At 48.7% G+C, this 27,885-nt stretch overlaps 1 protein-coding gene across 2 annotated transcripts in view; it reads right to left on the reverse strand.

Annotated features, from left to right (window-relative positions):
- LOC144114923 (uncharacterized) overlaps positions 1-27,885 on the reverse strand; it is a 134,112-nt gene that overhangs the window by 71,636 nt on the left and 34,591 nt on the right. The window contains exons 1-2 of one of the 2 annotated variants that reach the window (XM_077648953.1): positions 19,064-19,258; positions 11,345-11,541 (exon numbers count right to left, since the gene is read on the reverse strand). In XM_077648953.1, the coding sequence (XP_077505079.1) occupies positions 11,345-11,541; positions 19,064-19,186 (320 nt within the window). In that variant the 5' untranslated portion in view covers positions 19,187-19,258. Of the gene's footprint in view, positions 1-11,344; positions 11,542-19,063; positions 19,259-27,885 lie in introns of those variants that run through there. The other variant, XM_077648954.1, reaches the window with a different exon arrangement.

Below are 27,885 nucleotides of genomic sequence, written 5' to 3' on the forward strand. Positions count from 1 at the left end.
GCATTTGCCGGGGGTCCAAGAACGGCTTGATTTGGCCGATTCTCTGGCACTGCCGGACATTATCGGTGGAGACGAGCGATGAGCCATCGCATCTCCTATCCTCTGTTGTGTTGTGCGCGAGGTAACTCTTTGGGTGACCGTGGTTGACCTCAGCTCCTCCGCGAACGCGCGTGCAGTACCTGCTTTGCGCGCGCGTCTCCTCGGGCCCACTTCCAGATACTGCGGCAGGGCTATGGGTTGTACTGAGGTCTGGGGGTTAGTGCAGTGTTTTGTAATGCAGCTTACCCTGTAGGAAACACTTGTGCTCTTTAATAACTGCGCTTTCCTTCCTTCAGAGCTTGCTCTGGCCCTAACCCACGTTATATGGGTACCACTTAACACCAGTCCCTGATAACCGTTACAAACATCAAAAGTTTTGCGCCCCTGTCTGTAAAGAAAATGGTAGTACGTGCTTTTGCTCACAATGTGTTGAGATATGGCATTACTGTCTTTGGCTTATGTTCGGATCGTTGGAAATGCCTGGTCGACTGCATTATAAAAAATATTCTTAAAAATGTTGCCTATAATTCCTCAATATTAAAGGGACTATGCAATGAATTAAAAGTAGCTTGTAAACGTTTTCAATGCTTAGACATGGTGCTAAGGACCATTCATACTAAGTATGAGTCTTCAGAGCGAAAGTGCAGGCGCTGGCAGAGCTTGCTCTGGCCCTAACCCACGTTATATGGGTACCACTTAACACCAGTCACTGATAACCGTTACAAACATCGCGCTTGACATGGTGGTGAGCTGGCAATTTGTTATGAATTTTTAAAAACCGTGCTTTTCAAAATTCGCGGGCCGATTGGTGTTCTCGTAGTGACGGATTTTGCAACTAAAATCATGAAAATAGACGTCACTATCATAAAGTGTCTTGCCACTTTTGATTCAATGAAGTATCTTAAGACTGAAAGAAAACGACATGAAAATAAAAAAGGCCAGTTTATGAACTTAAGCTAGGACACCACACGCTGTCATTTGCTGGAGCGACGGCAGCCACGACGTCACGGGCACACTTCCGGTAACCGTGAAAGTTGTCTGCTCGTGCCGCCGCGCGAGCCCCTCGGCCAAGCGCAAGCCAGGTCATTGCCTTCGAGCATATGGTTTCAATTTACCTCTGCCGCCTCTTTCTGTAGGGAGTTCCGGACCCACCCGCAGTGTCTTTTTCGTCCGCAACAACAGACGACAAGCAAAAGAATCCGACGCGCGCCGCAATCCAGAAAGGCGAAGAGAGACCGCGGATACGCTGCAGATGCTCCTGCTGGGAGCGACAACCGGAAGTTGCAAACCGAACGTCAGCGGATGACGTTTTCATAGGCGGGGCCCAGTCCCGGAGGTGTTTTCTTTATTTCTTTCCTAGTGGCCCGCGTGTACGAGTTGAGGGGGAGAGGAGGAGCGTAATTTTTAATAATCTATACCTTAGTTGTTATTGATACTAGCTCAAAAATTTCTGCTGTAGTGATGAGTGACCGAATGCCTACCTCTTGTCTGCTCTATGTAACCTCAATTAATTTAATTTATTGCATAGCCCCTTTAACAGCTGCAAATATCTTACGCAAACTTCGTCTACTGAACTTTCAATCCTTGCTGACCAAAACTGTCGTTATTTTTAGAATTCCGCATTTAAACGCAAAATTACTGCCACACGGGAACTTCGGAAACATTTTCGCTACATTGTTCCCCGTTCAGCTACAAGGTATGGGGCGGACATATGCTGTGCTTATGTCCCAGCTGTTTTCAACAAGTTACCAGATAAAATGTTTTCCGCAACATCTAAAACCTTCCTGAAAGAGTTAGTAAAGAATGAATGGTGAAATTGCTGTTAACGCATAAAGAAAATTTTCACCTGGTTATATTTAGCGATTGCCAATTCTTTTTTTTAGTTTATTGGGTAGGCCTACCCATTTGCACCATGTTATCTATTTCTCGTAATTATTATTATTTTTTGCTTTGTTGATATTCTCATAAATCGAGATTAATTTCAGTAACCATGTGTTTTGTGTATCTTAATACATAGTCACACAAGCGAACTGGCCTGTTATTGCTGCATTGCGCTTGTTGGAGAAGATAAAAGTTATTATTAGTAATAATAATAATGTATTTATTTTCCTTGGGTACAACGAAAAGAGCAGCGACGAAAAAGCTGCCTTGAAGACCAGCTCGACATGGTGGCTGCCCCTGTATTTACGGCATATACCAGCACAAGACATCACCCAACTGAAGCGCTTGCACATGTGGATAAATAATGAAAGAACTGTAGTACATAAGGCAAAACAAATAACGTTAATACAAAGACATACGCAGATAGAGGAAACACTTCGCTTAAAGAGTCTCATGTAATAACTAGGAGGAATAGAAACTTTAATTGCCAATGCAGTATAGCTAAAGGACATCGTCAGTTTGTGTGAGAAAGTTGTGGTTTTTTTTTGTGGACTAGCGTTTCGTAGTGCTAGGATAATTTAAGCCTGATGCAAGAGCGCTGGTGAGAAATATGCACAAGTTTTATAGAAACAATTTACGGATCAATTTGAACAGAACAAGTGTGAAATCTTCGCCACTGTTGGAGGAGAGTTAGTTCATTAATAAAGTTAGGAAGTCTGTAGTGGAGCATCTGTTTACCATAGTTTGTACGGCCGCCAATAACATGCCACTGTTTGGTATTATGGGTACTCTATGCAGTCATGTGGTCTCAAAGCGCTGCTAATAGTATTAGTGCACTGCCCTTTTGGTTGCACCTTGCTTATGTAGTCAGAAGAGCCTGCAGTTTTACGATGTCATTTGAACAATTATTGGCTGCTTAAATAATGGTCCTGTGTACGCGAGGGAAGGAGCTTTGGAAATTAGTCTAATGGCTATCTTTTTGGAGCAGTAACAATTCGTTATGGCGTTTTCTCCTGTTGCTGTTGCCCATGCTAATCAGCAATAATGGTCCATGACAGAGTAGAAAGCGCACAAAACATCATAACAGCGAAAATAATCATTTAGCCCAATCCCAGAGCGAGCGTTAGAGTGAAGTCACACGAGAGGCAACGTGTCCCGACTGCTACGGCGCGAAATACAAATTCTTTCGTTCAACTGCCAGTTTTTCTTCCGAGGATAGCTTCCCAATTCGAGCAAACGGAGAAACAATTGCGAAAGATCTGTTCATTCGATTGCACTATAGCATGGAGTTGAGTTCGTCGTCCATTTAAGCAAGTGCAATTTCCCGCTGAAAGGTGAAATTGAGGTGCGCCCGAAACCACTGAATTTCCCTCGCGAAATGAACTTAGTTCCCTCTTGCTGTTGCTAAATCTCCAGTGGCCGCAGTCTCTCAATACGAATAGTGTTACAGAAATTACAAAATGGTAGTCAGTATAGCAAAATTAAAAAAAGAAAGCCGCGCCTTCCACGCGCCCTGGAAAGAAATGAGTCTCTGCTCCGGAAACCATGGTCACAAATTATCACCGACGCCTGGGAAAAGTGGCAGCCGGAGTGCGAAAACAACACGCGCCGACCTTAAAGGGACACTGAGGAGAACTCTATCATTTTTTTTGTTAGCAAAATGTGATAGTTCGGCATTTCATGGCTTTGTTGCCGCTTGTCCGGGCGCGAAAGATGCATTTATTTCAAAGAAATTTGGATTCGAAGATGAAAAAGTTTTTCCCGCCGCTCTGATTCAAACTCAGGGAACTCTTATGACGCCACGGCAACTCTTATGACGTCTCAGAACGGAGTGACGTAATACGTGACGTAAACGCAGATTCCGTCATTTCTGACGGCTAGCGGTGCGGTGCGCAACTTTCCTTTGCCAGCCTCAGAGATTCGTGGCTTCCATGAAGTAAGGAAAATTCCTCCCAGGTGGCGCCTCTTGTCCTAGGAAGTCATCACGCTTGTACTTGCGAGATTGGCCTGTGGCGGCGACACCTGTATTTTGGTTCTTGCTATTTTCAACATTACAAGAGCTTTGTTTTCAGTAAGGGTGGCGTTTTTGTGATCAGGAGCTGCTATTCTATCAATACAATCCAAAGGCCAAAACAGCTCCTCCTCTATTTTTACAATGCCAGCCGTATCGCCTGCTTCGCAATGGGAGCTGGCGGTACGCCTCACTTCAGTTAGTTGCCGCGCTGTGGCGCTACCAAGATGGTTGGACTGCTTGCTTCATGCTTGCCAACGGTCGCGCGGTGCTGGCGTTATCTCTCCTACTCCTATACTACAGACCTACACCCCGCGTCTGTCAGGTTCCTGCTTCGTACCCCTTCTTGCGTAGCTCTCGATTTATCCGCGGCGCAGCGCTTTTTCCAACGACAATCGGCTGGAGCAGCAGCTTTGCTCGCCGTTTGCAGAGGTGAGCTCAGGCGTTCGCTCCAAGGCGGATTTATAGTGGTGGCGAAGGCTGGGCCGAAAAGTGGTTTAGCGCGACTGCAGCACAACCAGAGGATGGGGGGGCAAAACACTCATATAAATAAATGATAAAACTACAAAATTGGAATGTAATCTGCCAATAGAAAAGAAAAAATATATTAGCACCTTGTTTTATGAAAGAGGTAAGTCATTTTATTAAAACCTGGCAAATATTGTATTTTTGCAACACTCTTGACCTGCCCCCTATTCATGAGTGTGCGGTGCATTACAGCGCGTCTTTGCAGGCCTTGTTTCGATACCCGGCTAACCCGGCCACAGTGGCGATTTCTTATCGCCAGCTGTCTGCGATGGCGTGCCTGGTAAAGCGTATAAATTTAGCTCGCCGGTCTCAAAATGCTCCTTTTGCGAAGTTTTCGTCGTCCTTGCACGTCGCTTCTTTGTCACCGTTCGGTAAGATTTGCACCCCGCTGCACCGCTGCGGCAGTTTTCTCGGTTTTGTCGTTTCCTTCGGCGTGCGGCCAGTGCGCAGTCTTTTTCCGTCTTTGCGCGCTTCGCGCTCTTCTTTTGAAGCGCTTAGCGCTTCATTTCAAGATGAGCTTGCGGCATGTGAAGAAACGATGCTCCGTGGTACACCAAGGCGGTACACTGCGACAGCGTGGATAGTACCATTGGTGTCACGCTACACCGATTCCCGCTGGACTTTCACAGGTGTGTCGTCTGCTCTAGGTATGCGCGATAGCTTCGATATGGTTTCGCCGGGCTGTTCGCTCGTGTTTCATAGCTGTAACCCGTTCGTGCGTACTTGGCTTCATGTCTTTTTCAATGTATGGTATTTGCTCCTACATTGAGCACGTTTGAGGGTGCTAAAGCTGGCTTTAACATTGCCTTGCAGATGTAAACGCACCTGCTATATTCTTTCAGCTGAAGAAATTAAATGTGAAGAAAAATCCCAGTGTGCTCTATGGTCTGTGTTGATGCGCCTACTTATGTGATGTTATGTTTGCTTCAATTGAAGCTGTCGTAGCATTGTTTTCTATACTTTTCAATTTCCTGACAACGTTCGTGGCACTTCAGGGCTTTTTCCTATCTGCACTGTGACTATTGAGATGATTAGCCAACTTAAAGAATACTGCTTGTGCTGCCTGTGACATGTATTTTTTGTTTGTGTGCCAAGGGTGTGCTTTGTGACTGTATTTGTTTGGTTGCTGCAATAAACAATGAATATGAAACTATGAAAACCATACTTGCCGTACACTCTATTGCGAACTGTGCACTTGAGCCAGTGTTTTGTGCATCATACCTTGCTGTACTCAAAAGCTCTCAAAAGTACTAGCACCAGTATTTGCACTACGAATCATGCATGCTTCGCCAGTGTCTGGAAGTGTTGCTGCCTTTCTATGCTGCCCCTCCTTTACCAGTCACTTTCATTGCGTTCCCAATTGCACATTAACAAGGCCATAACTAGCAGGAACTCGAGCACATTTGACTGGCAAAGGTTGGGGCGCGCTGAAAGGCAGCAACCTTCGAGAGATACGGGCTCGAAAACGCGGTTTCTACAGAAAGACCGCTTTATAATTCGCGCCAAAAGCATACGTATGCGTGACGTCATTCTACGTCACGTTTGCGTAGTTTGCCCCCCAAAATCCAGGGGGCGCTGGAGTGCCCATGAGCCGCCATTTTTTGGACCAATGGGCGTCTATGGAGCCTTCGCTACCAGTATACATCTACCTTGTTCGCTCCGCCTATCACTTTAGGATGCTGTTCCTTGCCAGACGAATTGAGCGTTGTAAGTTGTTACGTTTGTTCGTTTCGTGGCACCATGATTAACGAAGATTGTTTTGCGCGTATAAATGGTGTGGTCCGCGATGCTGACGAGGTGTCCTGACAGCAGCACTAAAATGGCACCAGATAATTACGGCAAGCACGGCTGCTGCTTTCAGTTTTGTGCGAAATGTGGGAAATTTTAAGCTCGTTTGTAGAAAAGAAGGGAACGTTCACGTGCATTTTTTACATATATTTACAACTATTTACAGCAATAGCATATACAATACTTTGCATGTGTCCGCAGCTATATACAACTCTGTGTTTATAGCCGTTTACATTTCTAGAATTTGTTTGTTTGCTTATACTGACACTTATTTACAGACATAAGCGATATGCATTGTAGCGAAACCGCATTTTTACGCTCCAGGAAGACAAATCATCTCGTGCGCGAGCGGAACAGTGAACGAAACAAAACACACCTAACGCCCGTCTGGACAAGCAGTTCGTACGCCCTCGTGCGTTGGATCATCCTCTCCTGCGGCCTGAAGCGACAACGACGGTAAAATAAACGCTGATGCTGCGCCGAGGAAACGCTGCTTTGTGGTTCGGCCTTTACGGTGACTGCGCCTGAAGACGTGTTCAAGGGGACCTGATTTCGATTTTGTCTGCCTCCTTTTCTTCAAGCGCTTTTTTTAGTTTTGCATCGTTTCATTAGCGCCTGGTTGTAGTCAAGACCAGGCAGAACCAGGCAGGAAGACCGGGCAGCTGCTGTGCCGTGCATTTGCGTCTGAAGTTCTTTTCACCTCTTAAAACAATCGTAGCTGCTCTCTGCCACGCACAGAGAAAATTCTTTATCTAGTTGTCGTAACGATGACAGCTTAGCCTGCAAAAAGTAGAGCTACGACTTGAAAGCTACTGCTACTATGCAGTTTCGAAAAATGCCTTCTCGGGAAGATATATCATTCCTTCTATATTTCAATCTTCCAGTTTCCTTACTCAACATGACTGAATCGCAAATCAATAGAGTAAAACGTATTACTAACTACCTTTACCCTCTGATTTCATACTTATGCCAAACAGTTTCAGTACCTCTCCCGGAATGTTTCAGCGTTGTAGCTAAAAGACAAACATGATTCGAACAAGTCGTCACAGCCTTTCGTTAAAATGCCAACGCCGCTGCACCGCGCTCTCTGTGGCTCCTTTTAAAACCAGCGCCTGCAGCGGCCCCGCGGTGAGCAGCGCCACGAACGGCGCGCTCTATTACACGTCAATACCTGACAGGCAGCCTGAATACTATGAGGGATGCACAGCGCCGCCTCACGAAGAAAGAGAGAACGTTTAAAAAAAATTGTCTTCGTCCGCTTTCCGTCGTCAGGAGCCACTAAGATGGCACTCTCCCTCACAGGCGTAGAGCATGCGCGAAGGCTAGTTGACGGGGGAGAGCAGGAAAGGAGGATAGGAGAGGGCGTTGGACGGTCGGATCGGCCGTACTCGGCAGGCATTGTAAAAAATAGAGGAGGCGCTGCCCAAAAGAAAGGATTTTCCCTAACCGAATCACATTCGTTAAGTGCTGGCATTCTTTATTTTGTTCAGTTTCAGTACCGTCTTATCGATCTTATCCGGCTGTCGTGGCCTGCGGTGCACGGGCGGCCGTGTAGCTGGCGGACGCAATGCGTGTGCAGCCCGGCGAGGCTAGAGCCGCCTGCTAAGCTACAGCACTAACAGCAGCACCCGCGCTCAGCGAGCACTCGGAAGCGTCAATGGGCAAGCGTGTCAAGCTTAGGGAGCAACCGGCTTTGTAATAAAGCAGGGGAGCTGCATGACACTGCTCCCTTCCCGCGTGCCAGCGAAGGCAAGCTCTTTTGCAGGCTTTTCTATACTGAGCGGAGTAAAGAACTTGCAGAAAAATTTGGCATGAATCGCTCGTTCCTGCTTTTGATTAGAAGGCAAGCGTACCGCTTGCTTCAATTTAAGGTAATGATGAAGTGAAAATGATAAGGCAGGTGAGAGTATGGCTCAGAGAACATGCAATCGTTAAATCACTCCGCAACCCAAGAGTACAAAAATAACGTCAAACAGCCGTTATCGTCCCATAGCGCCAAACTCCGTCTCAGTTTGAAGCGAATAGTGCAGAGTTCGCCTCGATAGCACTGCGATTGGCAGTGAGACAGAGAGGCTAGATGTTTATGGAACTTTTTACACGTGCTGCTGCAAGCGCAAAAACATATGCGGCTCTTGTTGGTTCTTTAGCGCGAAAAGGGTGCTTTCGCCGCACACTACCCTCCGCACTCGGCGGCGCAGTGCTTTTGCGCGAAGGGAAGGTTAGGTATAGAAATCGGAGTTGCGGGAGCAGTATAAGCTGCGGTGGTATAGAATTAGGCTTGGCAGAACTCTCTGAGCATCGATGAAATGGCCAAACAACGCCTAACACACACACACACACACACACACACACACACACACACACACACACACACACACACACACACACACACACACACACACACACACACACACACACACACACACACACACACACACACACACACACACACACACACACACACACACACACACACACACACGCACGCACGCACGCACGCACGCACGCGCGCGCGCGCACACACACACACACACACACGCACGCACGCACGCACGCACACGCGCAAGAGGATACAGTAAAAAGACATCCCTTCCTTTGATATAGCTTGTTCTGGGAACCCGTTGTAGTGTTTCCACAGCAACATTAATTTGCCCTGCGGTATATAGGACGGTACCTAGTAGCCGTATATTTGCTGCATTTCTATGGCACCGAGGACGGCCACATGCGTGTTGAGCGCGGACAGACGGCGCTGGGGGCATTCGCCCGCTTCCGCATGCTTTTCGTAGCGCGAAGAAAATGTCAGTGAAAGCAAGGAACGATGCACAGAATTGAAGATCCGCCGTTCTGTTGCAGAACAGACAATCGGGCTAAGTGGTAAAGGTTCACTTTGGGTGGAACAGGCTGTTCAAGAAGTGACTGAATCGAGACTTCTTGAACTGAGCGTGTGTATTAGAGAACGTATGTACGCATTGGCAGAGACGCGCCTCAGGTGAAACCCTCGCCTAGCACGAGCCCTCCTAACGATATGGAGACTCCAGCTATTTTCAGACAAGATGGACGTTGCCCTATACTATACGGGTTTTTGTTTGCGACGATACGATGATTATCCGCGGCGTGTCTTTTTACGCTGGTCCTTCAATCTTTGTAAACATCCACCTGCATACTCCCGTAAGAACCACACCCGCCGCGGTTGCTCGAAAGACACGGATTTAATCCCAGCTGCGCCGGCCTCGTTTCAGTGGAGGCGAAACGCATGAAGGCGGCCGTGTTCTGTGCGATGTCAGTGCACTTTATAAAACCACGGGTGGTCGAAATTTGTCCGGAGCCCTCCGCTATATAATGCGCCTCTTTCTCTCTTCTTTCTTTCAATCCTTCCTCTATCCCTTCGCTCATGGCGCGGTTAACGCAACCGCGGTTACGCGAAACCATGGTTCAGAGTAGACAGTTCCTTTGTCTTGCCTTCCCTCAAAACCATTTTTTTTTCGTACGGACCACGGGGTTTTCGCGCATCGCGGCTTTAGTAGTATATACTGTTCCCCCATTTCAGTCCTGAACAAATAATATCTGTACAACTTCACATTTTTTTTTTGTGCAGAAAATATATCTTGGGTGTAAAAGTCTATTGTTGCGTGTGGTTCCTGAAACCTGCCGATTCTCTTTTTTTTTTCATAACCAAGGAATATCCAGTTTCCGCGTACAGATCGAGCTATGCCGTAATTTTTTTTATTTCAGAAAAAGTGCTACAATACTTCAACCTTTCGCAACGACAGCTGCAACGACAGCGTGTTGCTACATTCTTTTTCGATAAAAGCTGGTTGGCCGCCACTATGTTCCCGCATTTGACTTCAGAGCGAAGCACGAAGAGAAGCTGTCGTGGGGTGAAGCATCGAGGCCTCGTAGCACAGGAATCGCATGCCGTATGGAAGCTGCCTGGCATCAGTGACGGAGGTCTATCGCGGGCCCCAGTTTAGCACCACGAGAGCAGGGAGGCAGAAGGATTTCCGTTGTTCCTCATGCTTGGTCACGATCTTGATAACTTACGACGCAGAGAGAATTACCAGCCCAGTGCCACCCGATAAAGAAATAAAAAAAAAGATCGCAAACGAGAAGCCTTGACGCTAGCCGCTTCACGTGTCGACTGGTGCGCAGGCGGACGGCCGCGGTGTTGAGCAACGCCTATAACCCGCGCGCACGTTCTCCCGGCGCGGAGTCACGCCAGCGCCTTCTGCGTCGGTGGCTCTCCGAGCAGTGAGAAAAGCTGGGGCGAATAAGCGCTCGGAAACTACGGACGGGCGCCCGCTTTAGCGACTTCGGGTCACGGACACAGCGACGGCGGTGCGCGGATGATGGAGAGCCGGGCGACAGAGGCCCCTCGGATGCGGCGAACAATAACGGCGCGGCCGTTTCGAGCGGTGTAACGACCTCCGCGGGGATTTAAGAGGCCCTCCTTGCGTAGCCGTGCTGGCGATAAAGAACTCTCCTGTGCGACGGCCGCGGCCGCGAAACTCATTACGCAGCGCCCTTTCCCCCACGTCACGTCGAGCCACGAGAACTCGGCGAGCGTTCGCAAACATCGCTCGGGATAATCGGTGTTTAGCCGTTTTTTTCTGTCGTTTTTTGTTGGGGCTGTGCTTAATCCTGGTTCCGTCAAACGTAATGGCAACCCGCGGAATGAACGAGCTCTTGACGGAAACGCAATGCAAGGAGCAAACAACGGGCTTCACGCTCGCTGCATTCTATGAGGAGGCGCTGGAGGCACCACAGCTGTGAGGTAGCGACGACAGTGTGGCATTTCGTTGCCGTAGTAAGAATTAGTAGCGGCTTGATTTTTGCACATTTAAGGCAGCAGTGAAGCCGTGTTACATCTCTAACAATAAAAGTATTGATGTTCAACGAAGTGCATTAATTTGCACTCAGAAAGGAAGAACGCTGTTCGAAACAAACCTTAAACGGGTCCATACGGTTTGTAAAAAAAAAAAAAAGATAATCTCACGTCTCTCGTGGCATGCAAGTTTCCGTGCTTGACGGATACACGCGTCGTGCTGCAGTAACAGACAACACCGAAGCGTGCGCCATACTGAGAAGTAGAGCTCTTACTTTGGGTAGCCAGGGAGGCTCTCGCAGAAGCTGTTGTCTTGGAGACAGGAAGTGTTCAGCTTGTGCAAGCTGGGCAGTGGCTTGCGGTGGGGCTGGTTGCGGTGGATGGAAATGTTGGCGAAGCGGGTCCTGCCCTTGGACGGAGTCACGATTGGCACGCAGAGGCACTCCCTGGAGCACGCAAACACGATCGCCACCTGGGGGAAGATGATGGCGAACGTTAGTCCAGGCCACGCAGTGAACAGCCGCTGCATACAAGAGCCAAGAGAATCCTGGCGTTCTCTTGGACGAGCTCTTTGACAGCTATTGCACTGGTATCGTCAAACTTGGTGGAGAAGTGGCAAAACTTTCTCACTGCACCTCACGGGCCTCCTCACGCACCTGCCAGTTTGCGTTCTTTTGAAAATGCGTAGCCTCCAGCAGGCAAGCAAGCTCAACAAAGCAAGAGGCTGTACGAATCTACAGACCAAATACAGCGACAGTGGGGTGCTACTTTTGTAAACCCGTACACATGCGCCGCACATTCTATTGAATGTGCGGCGCATGTGAACGCTCTCACGACAAAGCCAACTGATCATTTGAGGGAATGCGGATTCTTAGAGATTTCCTGTAGCCTAATAATATACAAGGAGCCGGCTTGAAGAAAGAAAAAATATATATTGCCTGCCGTTGTGTCGAGTATGGAATGAGGATCGTGGAAATGTTCTGGCCGAGGGGTCAACAAACAGCCTATTCCGCGTTTGTGATGCCACTTTTTTGTTTAAATCTATTTCTGAAGCATAGTGTTGACGCTGATTCTTAGCACGTGAGGTGAGTCGAACTTCCGCGTTGAAATTAGCTCGGTTCCATTTCCACAGCGCCCAAACAGTCAGCTGTCTAGTGCGCTCTTGCTGAGGCCCGATGGCTTATTACATTCCATATCACAGAGTTACTAGACGTCTCCTGTTTGCAAACAACGTGCAGAAAACGTTCTTTCTGGTCGGTCCCTTCAGTGGAGCGGGCGGTTATTTAGCTGTCTGACTACGCGCAGTACCCCTATGACGTGTAGTTCGGATGGCTGTAGAGCCACCACAGTGGCGACGATACCTCGAGTGCGTGACAGCGGTACTGAGATAAATTGAAAGTGTGCTGCACTCAGTAGCCGGCCCACCCATGGCATGTGGAACTGGAAAAATGACCAGAAGTGCTGGCTGAACATACGCGCCAGATGTAGCTCTAATGACAATCTGAAGATATTTAGTTACAAACTTAATCGAACGCATAATCACAAATAAAAATTTATGCGAAAACGCATTTAGTGAAAGGCCAAATCGAGCCCATGAGAGCAGACGCAGCAAGGGTACTAGTTGTTTATAGTCCAGCTGCATCATTGCCCATCGCCGTAACTAAAACATCTTCGCTCCTAAAAGCATAAAGGAACAAGTTATGTTTCGCTGCAAGGCCAAGTGTAATAAACTACAGCCGGAGATAACGTCTCTGCCGAAATATAAAAATAAAATAAAAATAATGCCGTAATATGTACGCTCGTCGCAGGGAGCAATTAGGCTACCGGGGAGGAACCGAAACTCGCACGAAAATCCCTGAGCAGAAAACGGCGACATCGCTGATACAGCTCAGGTGCTCCTTAATTTGGCTCCACACATCGCTTGAAACCAGAGCAGTGCAGACTATTGGGCCTGTCGGTGAACGATCATCTCAAAGAAAACTTCGCTTGAGCAGACAGGACATAGGAGAGAAAAAATATACAGACGAGCGCTCGTCTGTGCTTTTTTTTTTGGCGTCCTGTCTGTCCTGAGCAATTTTCCTCGCAATGACAGAAGCCAGAGTTGTAGGTAACGCGTAACAAGTAATTTATTGCCAGTAATAAATTTCATTTTCGTAAAAGTAAGTCGCGCATTGTTTACTTTTTCGAAGGGGTAACGTTTTCGGCAATTCATTTTTTTTTCAGTAATCGTTACTTCCTGTTCGAGGAAGAAGTTGTAACCACCGGTATGACATAGAGAACCTGAGCTTGGGGGCAAACACCACAGTGATATAGCGCGGAATACTCCTTCGCTACAGACAGACAGTGGCCCGGCAGGGAAAAGCCGCTCTCGCAGGGATGGCCAGACATGGAAGCCTGGCCGGCCTGCGCTTGACTATAGTCCCGTGTTCCGCGGTTCGCATTTTTTCACCACGGCACAACAGAATGTCACGTTTAAAGAGCTTGGGCTCTGCCCGCTCAGAGCGCGAACAACGAAGCGCGACGCATTGTTGAACTACGAGTTTCTGCGCAAGGTCTTCGTATACAACTCCGCCTTTCTGCTCCAGTGTGCACAAAGAGGGAGTCCTCTATGTCGCTGCTGATGTTTCCCTACGCAAGCTTAGAAAAACAACTAATGGTGAAAATTAACAGCGTATGAATCGCACCAGGCAACAGATCAAGGAAGCCGTGCCAGCTCATTCTAGTGACCGAGTATACCTGAATTATTCTAATAAAAATGAGAAGGAAAACGATGCAGTTGTAATCGATTACTGTTTTGTAACTGTTCATTTCGTTTTTTTTTTGGAGGGGAGCACTGTAATCAACCACTGAAATGAGTTACATTTAAGACGAAGTAATTGTAATTCTTGTAATTTATGCTGCCATTCGCAGCGAGCTTTGTGAAAATTAGGAAGGCGGTTTGCATTGTTGGAATATAAAGATTGCGAATGCCTACCCGAGTGGAAACCAGACATGCAGAAGGGAGGCTGCACGCCCTCTTTTAACATTTCTGCAGAACACGGATCTTGTTTTTAAATGGTGACAGCAGGAACGGACTATGGCCTACTGTGATTGAATGTGTGCGTAGATGGTGTCTTCCGGAGTGGACTACTTTATACTGTGAGTGAATGTGTGTATGGAGTGTGGCACTACAACGGCCTATGTTCTACTGTGACTGAATATGTGCATAGATGGTGACTTCTGGAGTGGACTGTGATGTGAACTGTGTGGATTGATTGTGTGCATAGATGGTGACTGCGGGAGAGAATGTGTGCTATTATAAGAGCCTGTGCGCTTAGCGGGGTAGATGCGGCATTTTTAATATCGAAGGGACGCTGCGGTGGAGCAATTGCCGGCAGACAAAGCAAGGCTAACCCCACCTGTAGCATTCAACACCTGAACCTCAACCTTCGTTCGGGGAGGGCAATAAAGCAAACAAGGCTCGCCAACTTGTTCCCTCAAGTGCGCTATAGATGCTAGCATGCACTATAGAAACGCGCTGCCTACCATTAAATGCACGCTGCGGATCGTGTCGGCGCCGCATGGCTGCCGCTTCGCTCTTCGCTTGGTTTTTAATCAGAGTTCTCACCCGTTTCATCCCCCGGAAATGCGAAAGAAACCGATCCCCTTCTCTACGAAGCCGCGGGACATGAGGCGCGCAGCAAGCTGTCACTACGTGAGACATATCTGTTATACGCCGCGAACGTTTTGCCTGCTGCGATACGTAATCTGCGACGAAGAAACCACCTCCGCGTCATGCTGCAGATGATGTCATGCCGGCCCCTTGGCGGTCTACTGGCAACAGTTTCCCGGCCCGTCGAACAGTTCTTATCTCGCCAACCCAGTCATGCTGGACCATGGCGCTTTCCGCCCTAGTCGCGTACACATTTTTCACCAATGAAGAGGTTTTCCTTAGAGAGGTGGGCGATTTCTTCACCAACAGGACGGCTCTCAGTTAAGGATCTATTGCTGTAGTTGAATGAGGTATCGAACGAGGGAATGTGATTTTAGCAGTACAAATAATATTGGTTTATGGTTTATGGGGGTTTAACGTCCCAAAGCGACTCAGGCTATGAGGGACGGCGTAGTGAAGGGCTCCGGAAATTTCAATCACTGGGGTTCTTTAACGTGCACTGACATCGCACAGTACGCGGGCCTCTAGAATTTCGCCTCCATCGAAATTCGACCGCCGCGGCCGGGATCGCACCCGCGTCTTTCGGGCCAGGAGCCAAGCGCCACAACCACTCAGCCACCGCGGCGGCCCACAAATAATATTAAAGTGAGGCGTGTGTTAAGAAAATCGCGAAGACTGAAACAGCTTCGTGCAGCGCGCTTATTGCTTCCATCATCAGCTGTCCCAGCACACTTCAGCAGAAAGTACGAAAGCTAAGTCACACACTACAGCATATAATGCATAAGTACAAAGCTCTTACAGTGGGGTCAAACATCAGTCATATGTGGTCATTATCTACTTTTTTTTAGCGCTTACATGCACATCAGACTCTGATAGCGCGCACACACGCGTATGAAACCAGCTTTTAGTTCGCGCCATAAGTCAGTGCCCGCCGGGCGCTAGCGCGTTTGTAAACATGTAACCGGTCCGCAGACCTTAGCGCCACGTCGCGACGTTGGCTCGGGCAATCGCCACCGGCGAAAGCCTTAAAGTAGACGTTCTCCGCGAGCGGCTAGCGGGCGCTGTAAGCCGACGGGGCGAGGCGAACAAGCGACGCGTATCTCAGATCCGCGCCAAGACGTCGGAAGGGGCGCAACTGTGCGCCGTTATGCGCCGTCATCTCCTGAACGCTCGCCGGCGAAGATTTGAACCAAAAGCAAGAGCATTGCAGCACTTGGCGCGAGAAAACAGAGGGGCACGATAGGCCTGGCCGGAAAGGGATACGTAGTCGTTCTGCGCGGATCAATCGGCGCGCCGCCGAGGCCGGACCGCGAAACGGCGCGGAATTCGGCGGTCCGCGTTTTGGTAATGATTGCCATAAAGGGGGCCGAGCTAAGTCAATAACAGCGGCCGGTCTCCTCGTTACTCGCTTTCGTGAAATCGCGAGTAATCAAGAAAGTCGAGTCCGGCGTATTCTTTCCTCCTTGGAAAGCGCGCGCAGCGTCGGAGGCAATCGCGCGCGTTGACACGCCGCTTCCCTCAGCGCGCGGCCGCGGCAGTAATCTTGCGAGACGGGGGCCTTAATGAACTTGGCAAGTGTCGTTACGGCACAAGCGAAAACAAAAAGCGCAAATAATTGCGCAGGGATTTGTAATCGAAGCAGCAGAAACACTTGCCGCCGTGTTCCACGCTATGCAAATAATGGCGCCGCGGCCGCCCATACGCTCGCGCTGACGGCGCCGACAGCCTTCTGGCTTTCATTTCGCTCGTTCATTTTGCACAGCACGGAGACGGCTTTCGTGCAGCAACTCGGCGGTTTTTCGATACGCTCTTATCGATCGGGTATGACCTTAGTTTAATAGGCACTGCTCGCTATGAAATATGCTTCTTTTTTTCCATCTGGTTTTTCTGGGCCGCAACAAGTAAAAGGGTCGTCACTTTTTGTGTGTGTTTCCTCCCCTTATATAAGGCTTTGATTTCGTCAGTACGCCGGTGTTCACGAACGCTGACACAACGCCTGCCTCTGCCTTCAAGATTACGTGGAAGTAGTTTCCGAGGAGCAGTTAATTTTAACTGCTTATAACGTTACTTCGGGGGTTACCGTGTATGCGAGCATGGGGCAATTTAAACCGCGAAAACCGTGAACGCCACTGCGCTAAGACCGCAGGCGTTCGGCAGCTTTGCAGCTACCGGTTAAAGTACGCAACCACACTGACAGCGCAGCACCCAGCTTAACCGCAACAAGCAAGATCGAGGTTACACCGACAACACCACGAAGTCAATAACGACGGCAGCCGCCAGCTCAAGTGTGGCGCCACCGTCGGCCAACGCGACTCGTTCACACACGCCTCCAGTGCTCAGCCATCCGGATAACATCGTGGTTTGGTTTGCCAGCCGTCAAAAAATCAGAGGCGGCGAAGGAGCCGCAGCGGTAAGATGATGCATGCTTAATTGGTAAGGCAAAAGCAAGAGGGGCTGTTGAAAAAAAATAAAAGGGCGGAAGAATAGGATTTGATGAAGCTACCTGCTACTCTTCAAACTTAATGAGTCGCGAGCATAACAGCGAGCATCAGGTTCTGATCGAAATATCCGCGCTGAAGTGAGTCCGGGGCTGAAAACAGTGGCATACATGATGAGGGAATGAAACAGAAATTGAATTGCTGGCGGTCGCCGAGAGCAAATAGCAGGATATCTTTGGTTTTGCTATGGCTTAATAAATTTGATAAAAAGTAATGAAGTTATGAACTGCTGAACACAGCGAAAAGCCTGTCTTGAGCTTCAAGAGAAACCACGAATGACGGAAATTGTTGTTGTGTAGGATCTCAAGAAATCGTGTAAGAAATCCTAAACGTTCGCGGAAAGACCGTTTGTCCTAACGCATTTCTACTTGCAGCTCTCGCGTACTGGCCATTGCTGTGGTGCGCACTTGTTTAAAATTGCAAAAGAAAAAGTCAAGTTCGGAATACGAGGTGATGGAGGAAGAACAGTGACAATCATTTTTAGAAGCGATTTCTAAAATTACTTCTAAATTGATGTTATCGCCTTCTAAGTGATTATTGTTCTTGCGTTATGCATTGGTTTGTGTATTGCACACAACTTTACCAGCGCTTCCTCCCTTCACGTTAGAGTTGCTGAAAATAGTCTCGATAGTATATTCACAGCCCATGTGGTCGCTTTTGGAGCACTTACGTTAAACATGGAGTACTTACGTCAAAATCGCGTCTTTTCAAATGTACGCTCGTTTTACATGGATAAAAAAAACAAGAACACGAAGTTCAGCATGAGGTGTAGGAGCAGGTGAAACCAGTGAGGTTGGTTTTTCAGCCGGAATTCCTGTCACTCAGTTAAGTACCAAGAATCGGTGCGATATCGCGATGTACGGTCCGTGAAATGACGACCTCACCAGGCACTTCTCTCTTCCTCAATCAAATCAGAAATTGTAGGCCAAGCCTTTGACCTGAAGCTTGAACCCCAGGCGCAAAGTGTTGGCGCGACGCATACTCAAGAGGCAAAATCGACGGTAAATACTAATCCCAGATCTGCTCCAGTCAGCCCTCTGAGGAGGTGTGGTCGGGCTATATGGTATGCATCAATTTTCGCTCTTGCATGAAAGCTTTGTGCCATCGGTGCATATGTCTGTCGCTGGGGTGGCCTAGCCATGCGCTGCTATCAACATTTCAACGGTAAGCACGGACCTGGCTCCCATTTTCAAGTAGAATTTTTCCGCACACCTTTGCTCCCGGACTAGCATTCACTTTCCACGTGACGAGGTATTTTTCAGTGTATTACTACGGCGCAAACTCAACACCAAATTGCAGCAAATGCGACTGTAAAGGGTCATCACTGCATCTCTTTCCTAGCAGAAATCCCAGTGGCTGCAGCAGTTCTATTCACATTACTTTTCGGATACATTGAAATCTCCTCGATAAATCTCCTTGAGAATTGTGCTATTTGTGGTTTATTTCGACCTCCTAAAAATTTGCAATCAACACTTTCCGTGCACCTCCAGCGACTAAAGAGATGATCAATTGTAAAAATTCATCAAGCTGGCAAAAATACGAATATACGACTGCTTGCTTTTGGGGGCTGTCAACAATATTTTTTGTTTAGGCTCTCAGAGGTTGACGTTAGCTGGAACACCCTTTAATGGGGTGACCTCTCAGTTTTCTTTACACTAAGTACTCACACCCATCGCTCGCAAGTTAAAATCATTTAGTTTCATGCCGTTGATAATTAATTAGTCGGTTAATTATGCCTGGTTGCAGAAGGCGTCTTTAAAATAGTGAACTCAGTGGGAAGGTAGCGTGATCCCGCTGGCTTACGACGAACGGAGCGCTGCAGTGGTATAGGGCGCCATACTGACCACATCCGCGCTTGCTGGTGCGCATGACCGATGACGGACGGGCTCTTTCGGGCCACGGTCGTGCCATGGGATGACCTTGAAGGTACCCGCAGTCTTCAAATTCAGCTGGATTCCAGGGCGCATCGACGCACACGCCGCCTGGTCGAACCACAGGGAAAAGCCACTCTCGCCTCTGCGGTCCCATCTAGAACAAAGCGGCCGCACTTATCGCTAAAATTGTGTACCAGGTGAAGGGCACTACGGCCGGCAGAAGAGTCTTTTCGTCGGATCTGAGCACTCTACGGATCACACTCATGATCACAGTATCGCCGTAGTCTTCCTCGTCGCCAGCGGCTTTGCAGCACTCGTTGTCCCCTGCTACCACGTCGCCGGCCCAAACCTCGTGCTGATCGAACACATTGTCTTTCTTCCTGCCACCACTGTGGTCCGTCCTTAGAATCTCCGTCGTCACTATTACCGCAGTCAGTAACACTGACACAGGGGCTCTTCCGAGGACATGTCCGTCTTAAGAGTTGTCGGCACGCTAATTGGCCTGAGGTGAATTGGTCGGTACGTTTCGTGGCCGCACCTACCTGCCTGTCGGTGGGCGCGATTGCTGCGCGGTCTCCCGGTTTGCGGGAGATCACATTAGCCGGCAGAGAAAGCAGGCAGTAAAGAAAGCGAGGCTATCAGCGGTGGCGCGGCACCCTCGTTGTGTAGGTGCCTTCGGTAGGTGCCAGCTCGATGAAGGCTCGTTTCCAAGTGCAGTCGGGGCCCCAAATCCAGCTTCTCCAGCGTGGGAGGGCCCAACGGGGCAGAGTTCCAGCTGCGAGCGCAGGTCGACATGCTGATGCTGTTGTCCCCACGCGGAAAATGGCACATACTCATTGTGAGAGACAGAACAAGAATCGGGCGGAATTCTGGTAATAACGGAGTTCAAGATAGCAGAGGGTTTTAAAAACCTCAGATGCAAACCGAGTTTTGTAAAACAGATTACCGTGGCCACGGCTGGAACGCTCTTCTTCCTCTGATCCTCGATGTCGACGCGGCTGCCCTAACGCGCAGCGCTTGGAGCTGAAGCGCCACTATTTCCCATAGGAATAACATATTGGAAGCGACCGTTTTCTGTAATGCAGCAGAATATAAACATATTTGCTGTTAAGCACGGAATTCGGCTGGTTCTGTGCATGGCTTCGCTATTTAATTGATCATCCAATCATAAATAAAGCATTACCAAGCTACGGCGTCCCAACGGTCGAACCGGGAATAAAATATTGAATCTCCGTTTTCCATGAGCTCATCAGCACGTTGCACGAGCTTATTAATACCCCCTGTTCTTGTTACGTGTCCAGGAATGAAATAAATGATCTGGTTTTGTGGGAAAGGCGACCACCACAGCGACGAGCATACAGTAAGCACAATAGATGCTGATCCCCGCTGTTATTTCCACAGAGCTCCAGTTCCTTCTTCGGAATCGGCTGTAGTATATTTTTAGGCGTAAGGAAGAAAAAAAAGACTGCTTTCGCTATGAAGGCACTGAGTAGCGCAACAAATTTATGTATTGTAACTAATTGCTTCTTCTTCTCCTTCTTTCAGTGTCAGGAGCTGATAAAATGGCTGGCCCGCCGGGACGCAACTGCAGCCTCGGCCAACGGGACCCTTGATTAGGGGTGCCCCTCATTGTCTCTTACAAACTCGTCAATAAAAATTTTTATTCCTCCTCCTCCGAGAGGAATAAACAAACAACTTGCGTCTGCGTCTCCGAATGTGGCAAACTGCCAGTATACCTGTAGTTTGCTAGATATCAGACGTGGAGTGTCTTCACTTACGGAACTTGGCTGGGAGGAACGTCCAGTAGAAGGGGGGGGGGGGGGTTATCATATGAAAAAACCGTGACATCAGTCACTACCGGGAGCCACAAAATGCACGTAAGGCTTTCCCAGTAAAAGGAACGCTCCCAGCAGCATAGCCAACGACGTCATGACAGACCCTGCTAACGTACTCATTTCGTTTACGCTGTACCACTTGCGACTTGAGGTGTGAATCACGGAAGTTCGTACGCACTGAAACGGTGTGCATGTTATCTTGTTGCATATAGTAGCATTTCCCTTTGCTGTATCGGATACAGTTAGCGGCTGGCAAATGTGGATGGATGCAAGCGTGAATTTGAGTGCCGTTCGAGAGACACTTTCAAGTTGTGAGCATCATTACCAGTATCCCACAAAACAAAAGTACACTATCGAAGCATGTATTCTGCCAATACTCACTTGTGAGACCGAGATTTAAGAGGCAGGCAGAAAAATCAAAAGAGACGCTGCGTAGAACGCAGTGAGGAATGGAAAATGAATTAATAGGTGTTGCGTGAATAGGCAGAGAAAGCAGCCTCTGTAAAGAAAAACAAACGCGAGTTGACGCCTTTCTAGCCAAAATAACGAGGAGGAAATTCACTTGGACACGTCGCTCACGCTGCATCGATGCATGCATGCATAATCAGTGGCCTGTCAAGGTGATGGAGATGATACCAACGTAAGGAGAACGTAACGCACGGTGGCAGAAGCACAGTAGGGGGGGGGGGGGGGGGTGAAAAAATAAGGGTTCAAAAATTCACAGAGACAGATTGGCCGCGGCTAGAAGGCAGGATCAATTTGTAAATCACTGCCCTCTCTCTTAGTGGACCCACTATAGGCTGACGATGAAGACGCTATAGGGCAGAAGAGAAAGGAGCCACAAGGAACGCCAAACAGCTGCGAACAAACTGTGACTGATTTAGAGGAGAATAAATACAGTTGCCAAACGACACAGCGTTCAGCTAAACGGGCTGGTCAATTTCAGGACCCTGAAGAGTATTTGACTGATACATATATTCGCATTCGTCCATTCAGTTTGCCGCACACCTGCTGGTGAACACTTTTCACTCAGAGTGTTGGCGCATTGTTTCTCGGCGTATTAAGATGCAAGAGGCGTGGCATATTGGAAATTGTGAACCATTCGACGCATTCATATATAAAGGATCGATAGATGGGACACGTCCCAAACGGAGAAGCCATCGTATCATTGGCTCAAAAAACTAATAAACCAACCAACAAATATGCACTTGGCGATAGAAATCACTAGGTCCCAAGGCGCCTCATTCCTGGCGCCGAGAAATGTCAGACAGTGGTACCTAAGTAGCGGACGTGTCAAGGTGCGCGGCGCGCTAATCTGTGAATGGAAAAGTAAAGTACATAACCAATTTTCTCCGTGTTTATTTGCACAGTGCGTATTATCCGAAACCAACTTTCTCAGAAGATTGAGAATATGGTGCGAACAGAGAACATGCGAAAAAAAGGCATGAATTTTCGTAGCCAGGGTCGCTCTAGTCCTTTATTTTATCTACATACATTTAACTGACATTCGTTTCATTAGCCAGATAATCACTCCCCTGCAGCAGTTAGTGGAAAAATTGGCCTCAGCTAAGCAAGTGCCGGTTGCTTCCAATATCCGCTCATCACAGGCATGACCGACAGATTTCGCGGTTACGCCTGTGGATGTAACGAACAGGTAAGTGCATATACTTTCTGTGAGGCCTCGATTTACTGCAGGAAGACAAGCTCTGCCTTCTGCACTTAGCCACTGTAACAACAGCTCGCTGAGGAAATGCAGAAACAGCGAACAATAACCTCAGCTGTCTTCAGCCCTGAATGCCTACCATGCACTGGTCCGCTCCCCAAGGGCATCGCGCTTGGCCAATACGTTGTGACAGCGCCACGCAGTTCTCACGTCCGCATTAAGATCATCATACTTCGCTTCGTCCCTTCCAGTTGTTATTCCTTCTACCGCTTCCCCCACCCACGGTGTATGTGTTTCCAACCAGAATCCTCTTCTGGTTAACCTGCCTGTTTTTTTTTTTCCTTTGCCCACTCTGAACACATTAGTTGGTTAAAGGATGGGAAGAAGTATTTGCGGCGGAATGCCTTGGTTGACGTCGTAGCGTTTCCCCTTTCCGTGTCGGTTCTCCTGCGACTAAAGTGCGGGCTTCCAGCATGGGGAGTCTTGCGAAAGGCAAGAATCGAAGCCAAAAGCGGCGCCCGAGGAGCGAAGGCTAAATGGCTGTGGCGGAATTCGGCGAGAAACTCCCGTCGCGAGTTTCGTCTCACTTAACACGTTGGAATCTTTCGCAGTGCACCTGAACCATACGCTCTCGAAGAAAAAAAAGCAGGTTGGAAGACAATGAGCCGTACTGCGAATTAACCGAGTGGTTTTATTGCTATGACAGCTGCAATTATATTGTCTGAGGTATTGTAACCTTGAGTCAATGAGTCTAACTATGACTATGCTTCTTTCGTTATACCCTTAACCCAGCGCTTGGCTAGTAGAGTCTGTAGACCTCAAGGAGTGCCTTCTTTCGTCGTTTTGTAAGTCCTCTGGCGTAAGAATACAACAGAAGATTAATGCGGAGCGTTATTAGCCTGTATTGATAACATACTACATTTCTGTTTGTGGTGGAAACGCATGTAATAAATGTTGGAAACCACGCTCAGGCATGAGGCGCTCTTCTCCATCGAACGACTTGTTAAGCTTGCGTAAATGACTAGCTTAGAGGACGAGAATATCAAAGCTTCGCTCAAGTAACGTGCATTTCACGACCGACTCGCGAATTTATAGGCTGCTATGGGCGCGGTTCTTACTGTTACATTTTTTTATTTCTTCTTGACTATTGCTTCGTTCACTATTATGATTGGCCAGAGCTCGTGCGCTAGCCCATCATGATGCCGATCATGAACCCAATAAAGAGCCCTCGGTTAGTCTCCGTTCTCGCTACGGGGCGCGGGTTTACCATTTTGTAAGCTACACGCCTAGACATCTGCTTTCGGTATTTTTTCCCCTCCGACTTTTCATTGCCGTATATGCTTGCCCATAACGACCAGGAGGCGTTTATATGCAAATGCTCTTTTTCTTCTGCCACTTACCCAACCACCAAGTGTGCGCGGTAAATATCGATCAGTGGAACATCGCCCTCAGACATTTAGACAATCTCGATGCCAGGATGTGAGAGTTGCGTCGCAGCAGGGAAGCGCGTTGCCGAGAGGATGACACAGGGGCGACGCCCGGATCGTGTGTGTGAGCGCATTTGCTTCCCTGGCAGGAGGCACGCCAGATGCAGGGACAAAAGGCCCTCTCCGGTCGCTCCAGAGGTGGAGAGGCTAAAAAGAAAAAAGGACGCCTTCTTCCCTGAGGTGCGAATCGGAGGCCTTGCGCTAGTCGGCGAGTTAATTACTGTCATGTCCTCGGGGTACGCTGGTAACTGAATCGCACAGCAGGGGGTTCGGTGCGGGGAGCGAGAAGGGGGTTTCCGAGGATCACGGCACATCGTCCACTGGCGGATTGCAAAGCCGAGCCTCTCGAAAGGAAGCGCGCTGATTGCGGCCTGTCGGGCGAAAAACGACGTCGGCGACATGCTTTTTCTTCGCCCGTAGCTCTGCGCCGTCCATGCGCCAGCGCCACGCAGCGCGCTGCGGAGGAACCGTGGGCGCTTGGCGCAATTTACGCTCGCCGCTCTTTGGGGAGGCGCGCACACATTTGGTGGGCACCCGGTGGGGGTGCTTGAACTTTCCACCTCGCGCGAGCCAGCAGTTTCGTGGGGACCGGTTTGCGGCCGCGCAATGCGGAATGATTTATGACGCCGCCGTAATGTATAGATCAGGGGAAAAAAAAGGCGGGGATTCCCCTGCAGGCCGTCGCCTTCCCAAGGATTACGTGGCTGCTGCCTGCGGCATCCTTGCCACTTCGCCCCGGGATGCCTCAGCCGGACGCTCGCCCCAGAGGCTTCCCGATCTGCGGCTGGCAGCGTGGCAGACAAGCAGCGTTACAACCGGCCTCTTGATTGCGAGACGGATGCAATGACCAGCGAATGTAGTGCGCACGGATAGAACGCGCTATCAGAGCATCGCGGGAAATTCTGATGCCAATACTCATGAAAAACATTGCTGCGGGAATGCTGCTCGACGTGTTCTTTGCTTTGTGGGTCGGAGGCTGGAGGAAACAGAGGCAGGGTTAGAAGACAAGCCTGGGTGCGCAGCTATAGCCGTCTTTACACCAGGAATCTGGGTGACGCAGCGAAGAGTACGGCTCCTTCGGTGCGCGTATTCGGCAAAGAAATAACAACAACTGGATCTGGCAAAAGAGGCGGGGTCCTTGCTTTCTAGTAGGAGCAGAACAATCGCTCCAGGACAGTGGACCCCAAAAGTGTTGCAGAATGGCGCGCACAAGGCATGCAACGGGGCCAAAGGCGCAGCTGGTTGTCAGCCCCACACCTCGTTGGCTTGCTCTATCTCTTCAAGGGTGTTTTGAAGGCCGCTTCAGCTTTTTGCTTCGCATTCGCTCCAATGCACTTTTAGTGAAAGGTCTGCAAATTGCGCGCAATCCAGTGTATACGTCTTGCACTGGACTGCCAAAAGAAAAACAGAACGCGCTACATCCGGGATATTTATATATTTCGTCGAACTTCCCGTTGATAATTTCACGGCTTTTACAGTCTGTCTCGTAGGCTGCTGTTTTTCTCCTGTTAGCTCTACATATTACCAAAAAGTGCGTGCTAACCGCGATCCCTGGAGTGAATTCCAAGATGGCGGTCAACAACGTTCTTGACATATTAGTTGCGCCCGCTTCGCCGACCGCAAGCATTGCCCGACTACCCGAGCAGAACTTTTACAAACGGTAGTGAAATAGAATAAACGACCTCACCCTTCTACTATCCACTCTCCCCTCTGTTCATAACGCACAAATATGATGGATTCCACTAGAGTCTGCAAAATTGTGCGTCGGGTCGTCGTCTTTTTTGAGTCGTGGATGCGCTTCAGGATTCCTGCAACGAGCTGCCAGCTCGTTGAAGCTGCCACGCCATTCCACTGGAAGGCATGCGCGCGGGCACATGAGACTCGTTTCTCACAGGATACAGCAATTCATGAAATGAACCGAGCATTTCTGCCACACCTGTACGTTTACATTATGGTCACGTACACAATGCAATGCAAACTGCGGGAACGTCTCGGAATGACGACATATCGTCAGATCATTCAGTTCGCGTTACATTATGGGCTGCTCTTCGGGACCGCGAGAACGTGATGTAGCACTTGGAAAATGCAACAACCAAGAACATATGAACCAACGTCTATAGTATACTGAGGGGACAGAAGTAAAAGAAAAATATAATGATAATGAATTAACTAGTATGGCGGAAGCGGGCTCAGGCTAATAAGCGAAAGCAATACGTTGTCGTCAACAAATATAACTGCCATACAAACGTAAACCAAGAAAAGAAACCACAAAGAGAACAACAATCATATGCTAAGCATAAGTACTTTCGCGCCAATTATATTCAGAGATACCATAGCGACAACACGCCTCTTTTATTACAAAACGCTAATACAAAAGGAGCTGAAATGGCTATGCAAGTTCTTGATGCCTTAAAGAGGTAGAAGTGAAGTTCGCTGAAAATATACAGTGCTTGAAGAAACAATGAAGGCCAGAGATGAAAAGACAGAAGAGAAGGTAATCTCGCCAGCGATAAGGCCACAACTACGACAGCAAAGCAGACAATTTAAGCAAGCAATGCTGGCTGATCAGAACCTCCACTGTGTGGAGGATTAATGCGTAACGCTTGTTGACGGTACTGGCCAAAGTGGGATTTGAGGTGCGTCATTTTTTCGTTTCGGGAAAAATTAAGAAGCACTGCGACATTTTTGTTGCTTGTTTTTATTCCTCTCAACGGGTCGGTGTCTGTGGTCACGCCCAGTGGACTCGGCAGACTGCCACCTTCTTTTTCTCTCTCTTCTATTTCACTGCCATTATTCCCCTCCCCATGCCCGGGACCACAAATCAGAAACCATGCCCGAATAACCACCCTGTCTTTCCTTTCTTGTTTCTCTCTAAAGTACGCACGTACCTCCGCGGAATGTTTGTCTCAATACTGGCCTCCGACTACGATCTCCACTCTACATACGCTTGACTCTTCTGTTACACTCCCAGGCGAGTTGCTAGACTTATGATGCGTGGACAGACGGTTCAAGCCCATGGTCATGTCATAAACAGCTATAGTGAAGTTGTGAGGAGAATGGATGCCAAGGCACTGTAGGCCGCGTTTATAAGCATGTTACAAAAGGGCCATAGACCCAATGCGCGTTTTTTTTAAGACGCGACATTTCAGCTTTCTAGCATGTACTATCCACCCCCCCCCCCCCTTCCCCGCCTTCACTTACTCGTAGGACCTTCGTATGCGATATCACATTTAGTCTGGCCCTCTTGACGCCATCCGCGTGTACCTCAAGTTTTCGCACGTTGGCTGTACTGATAGGAGCACCTTGAGTGCTCCGGTAGTTTTCCTCTGCGCTATTCAGTATGATGTGTAAAGTACGTCACTGACAGATCTGCCGCTTGTGATGTGAGACTGGATGCTATGCAAACCTCTATGACCAGTGGCATCCCTTCCATAGAAATTACTGCAAACATGCGCCGCCTGGGAATCGGCCACACGCCAAGAAATATCGCTGGCTGGCACTCCGTGCCAGGCCGCCAACTGCTGGGTGCAGCGAGCGAGATCGACGGCATCCGGGTGCTGCGTTATTCAGTGGAAAGTGAAGCGAGCGAGGAGGAAAGAAAGAAGAAGGCGAAAAAGGAAAGTCCCGTGCGCCTACACGAAGTACTCGGATTGGACAGCCTATTAAAGTACATAAAGGCGTTCCTATCAACCTCACCTATGTCTGAAATGAAATCTAAGGTCTGACGAAATCTCCCCTGGTCGGGTAGTAAGTAACTCACTTCAACAGAAAAAAAGGCAGACGCCGACCAAAGGTTTTTGTCAAAAC

Source organism: Amblyomma americanum, chromosome 1 (assembly GCF_052857255.1).
Source record: "Amblyomma americanum isolate KBUSLIRL-KWMA chromosome 1, ASM5285725v1, whole genome shotgun sequence".
Lineage (NCBI taxonomy): Eukaryota > Metazoa > Arthropoda > Arachnida > Ixodida > Ixodidae > Amblyomma > Amblyomma americanum.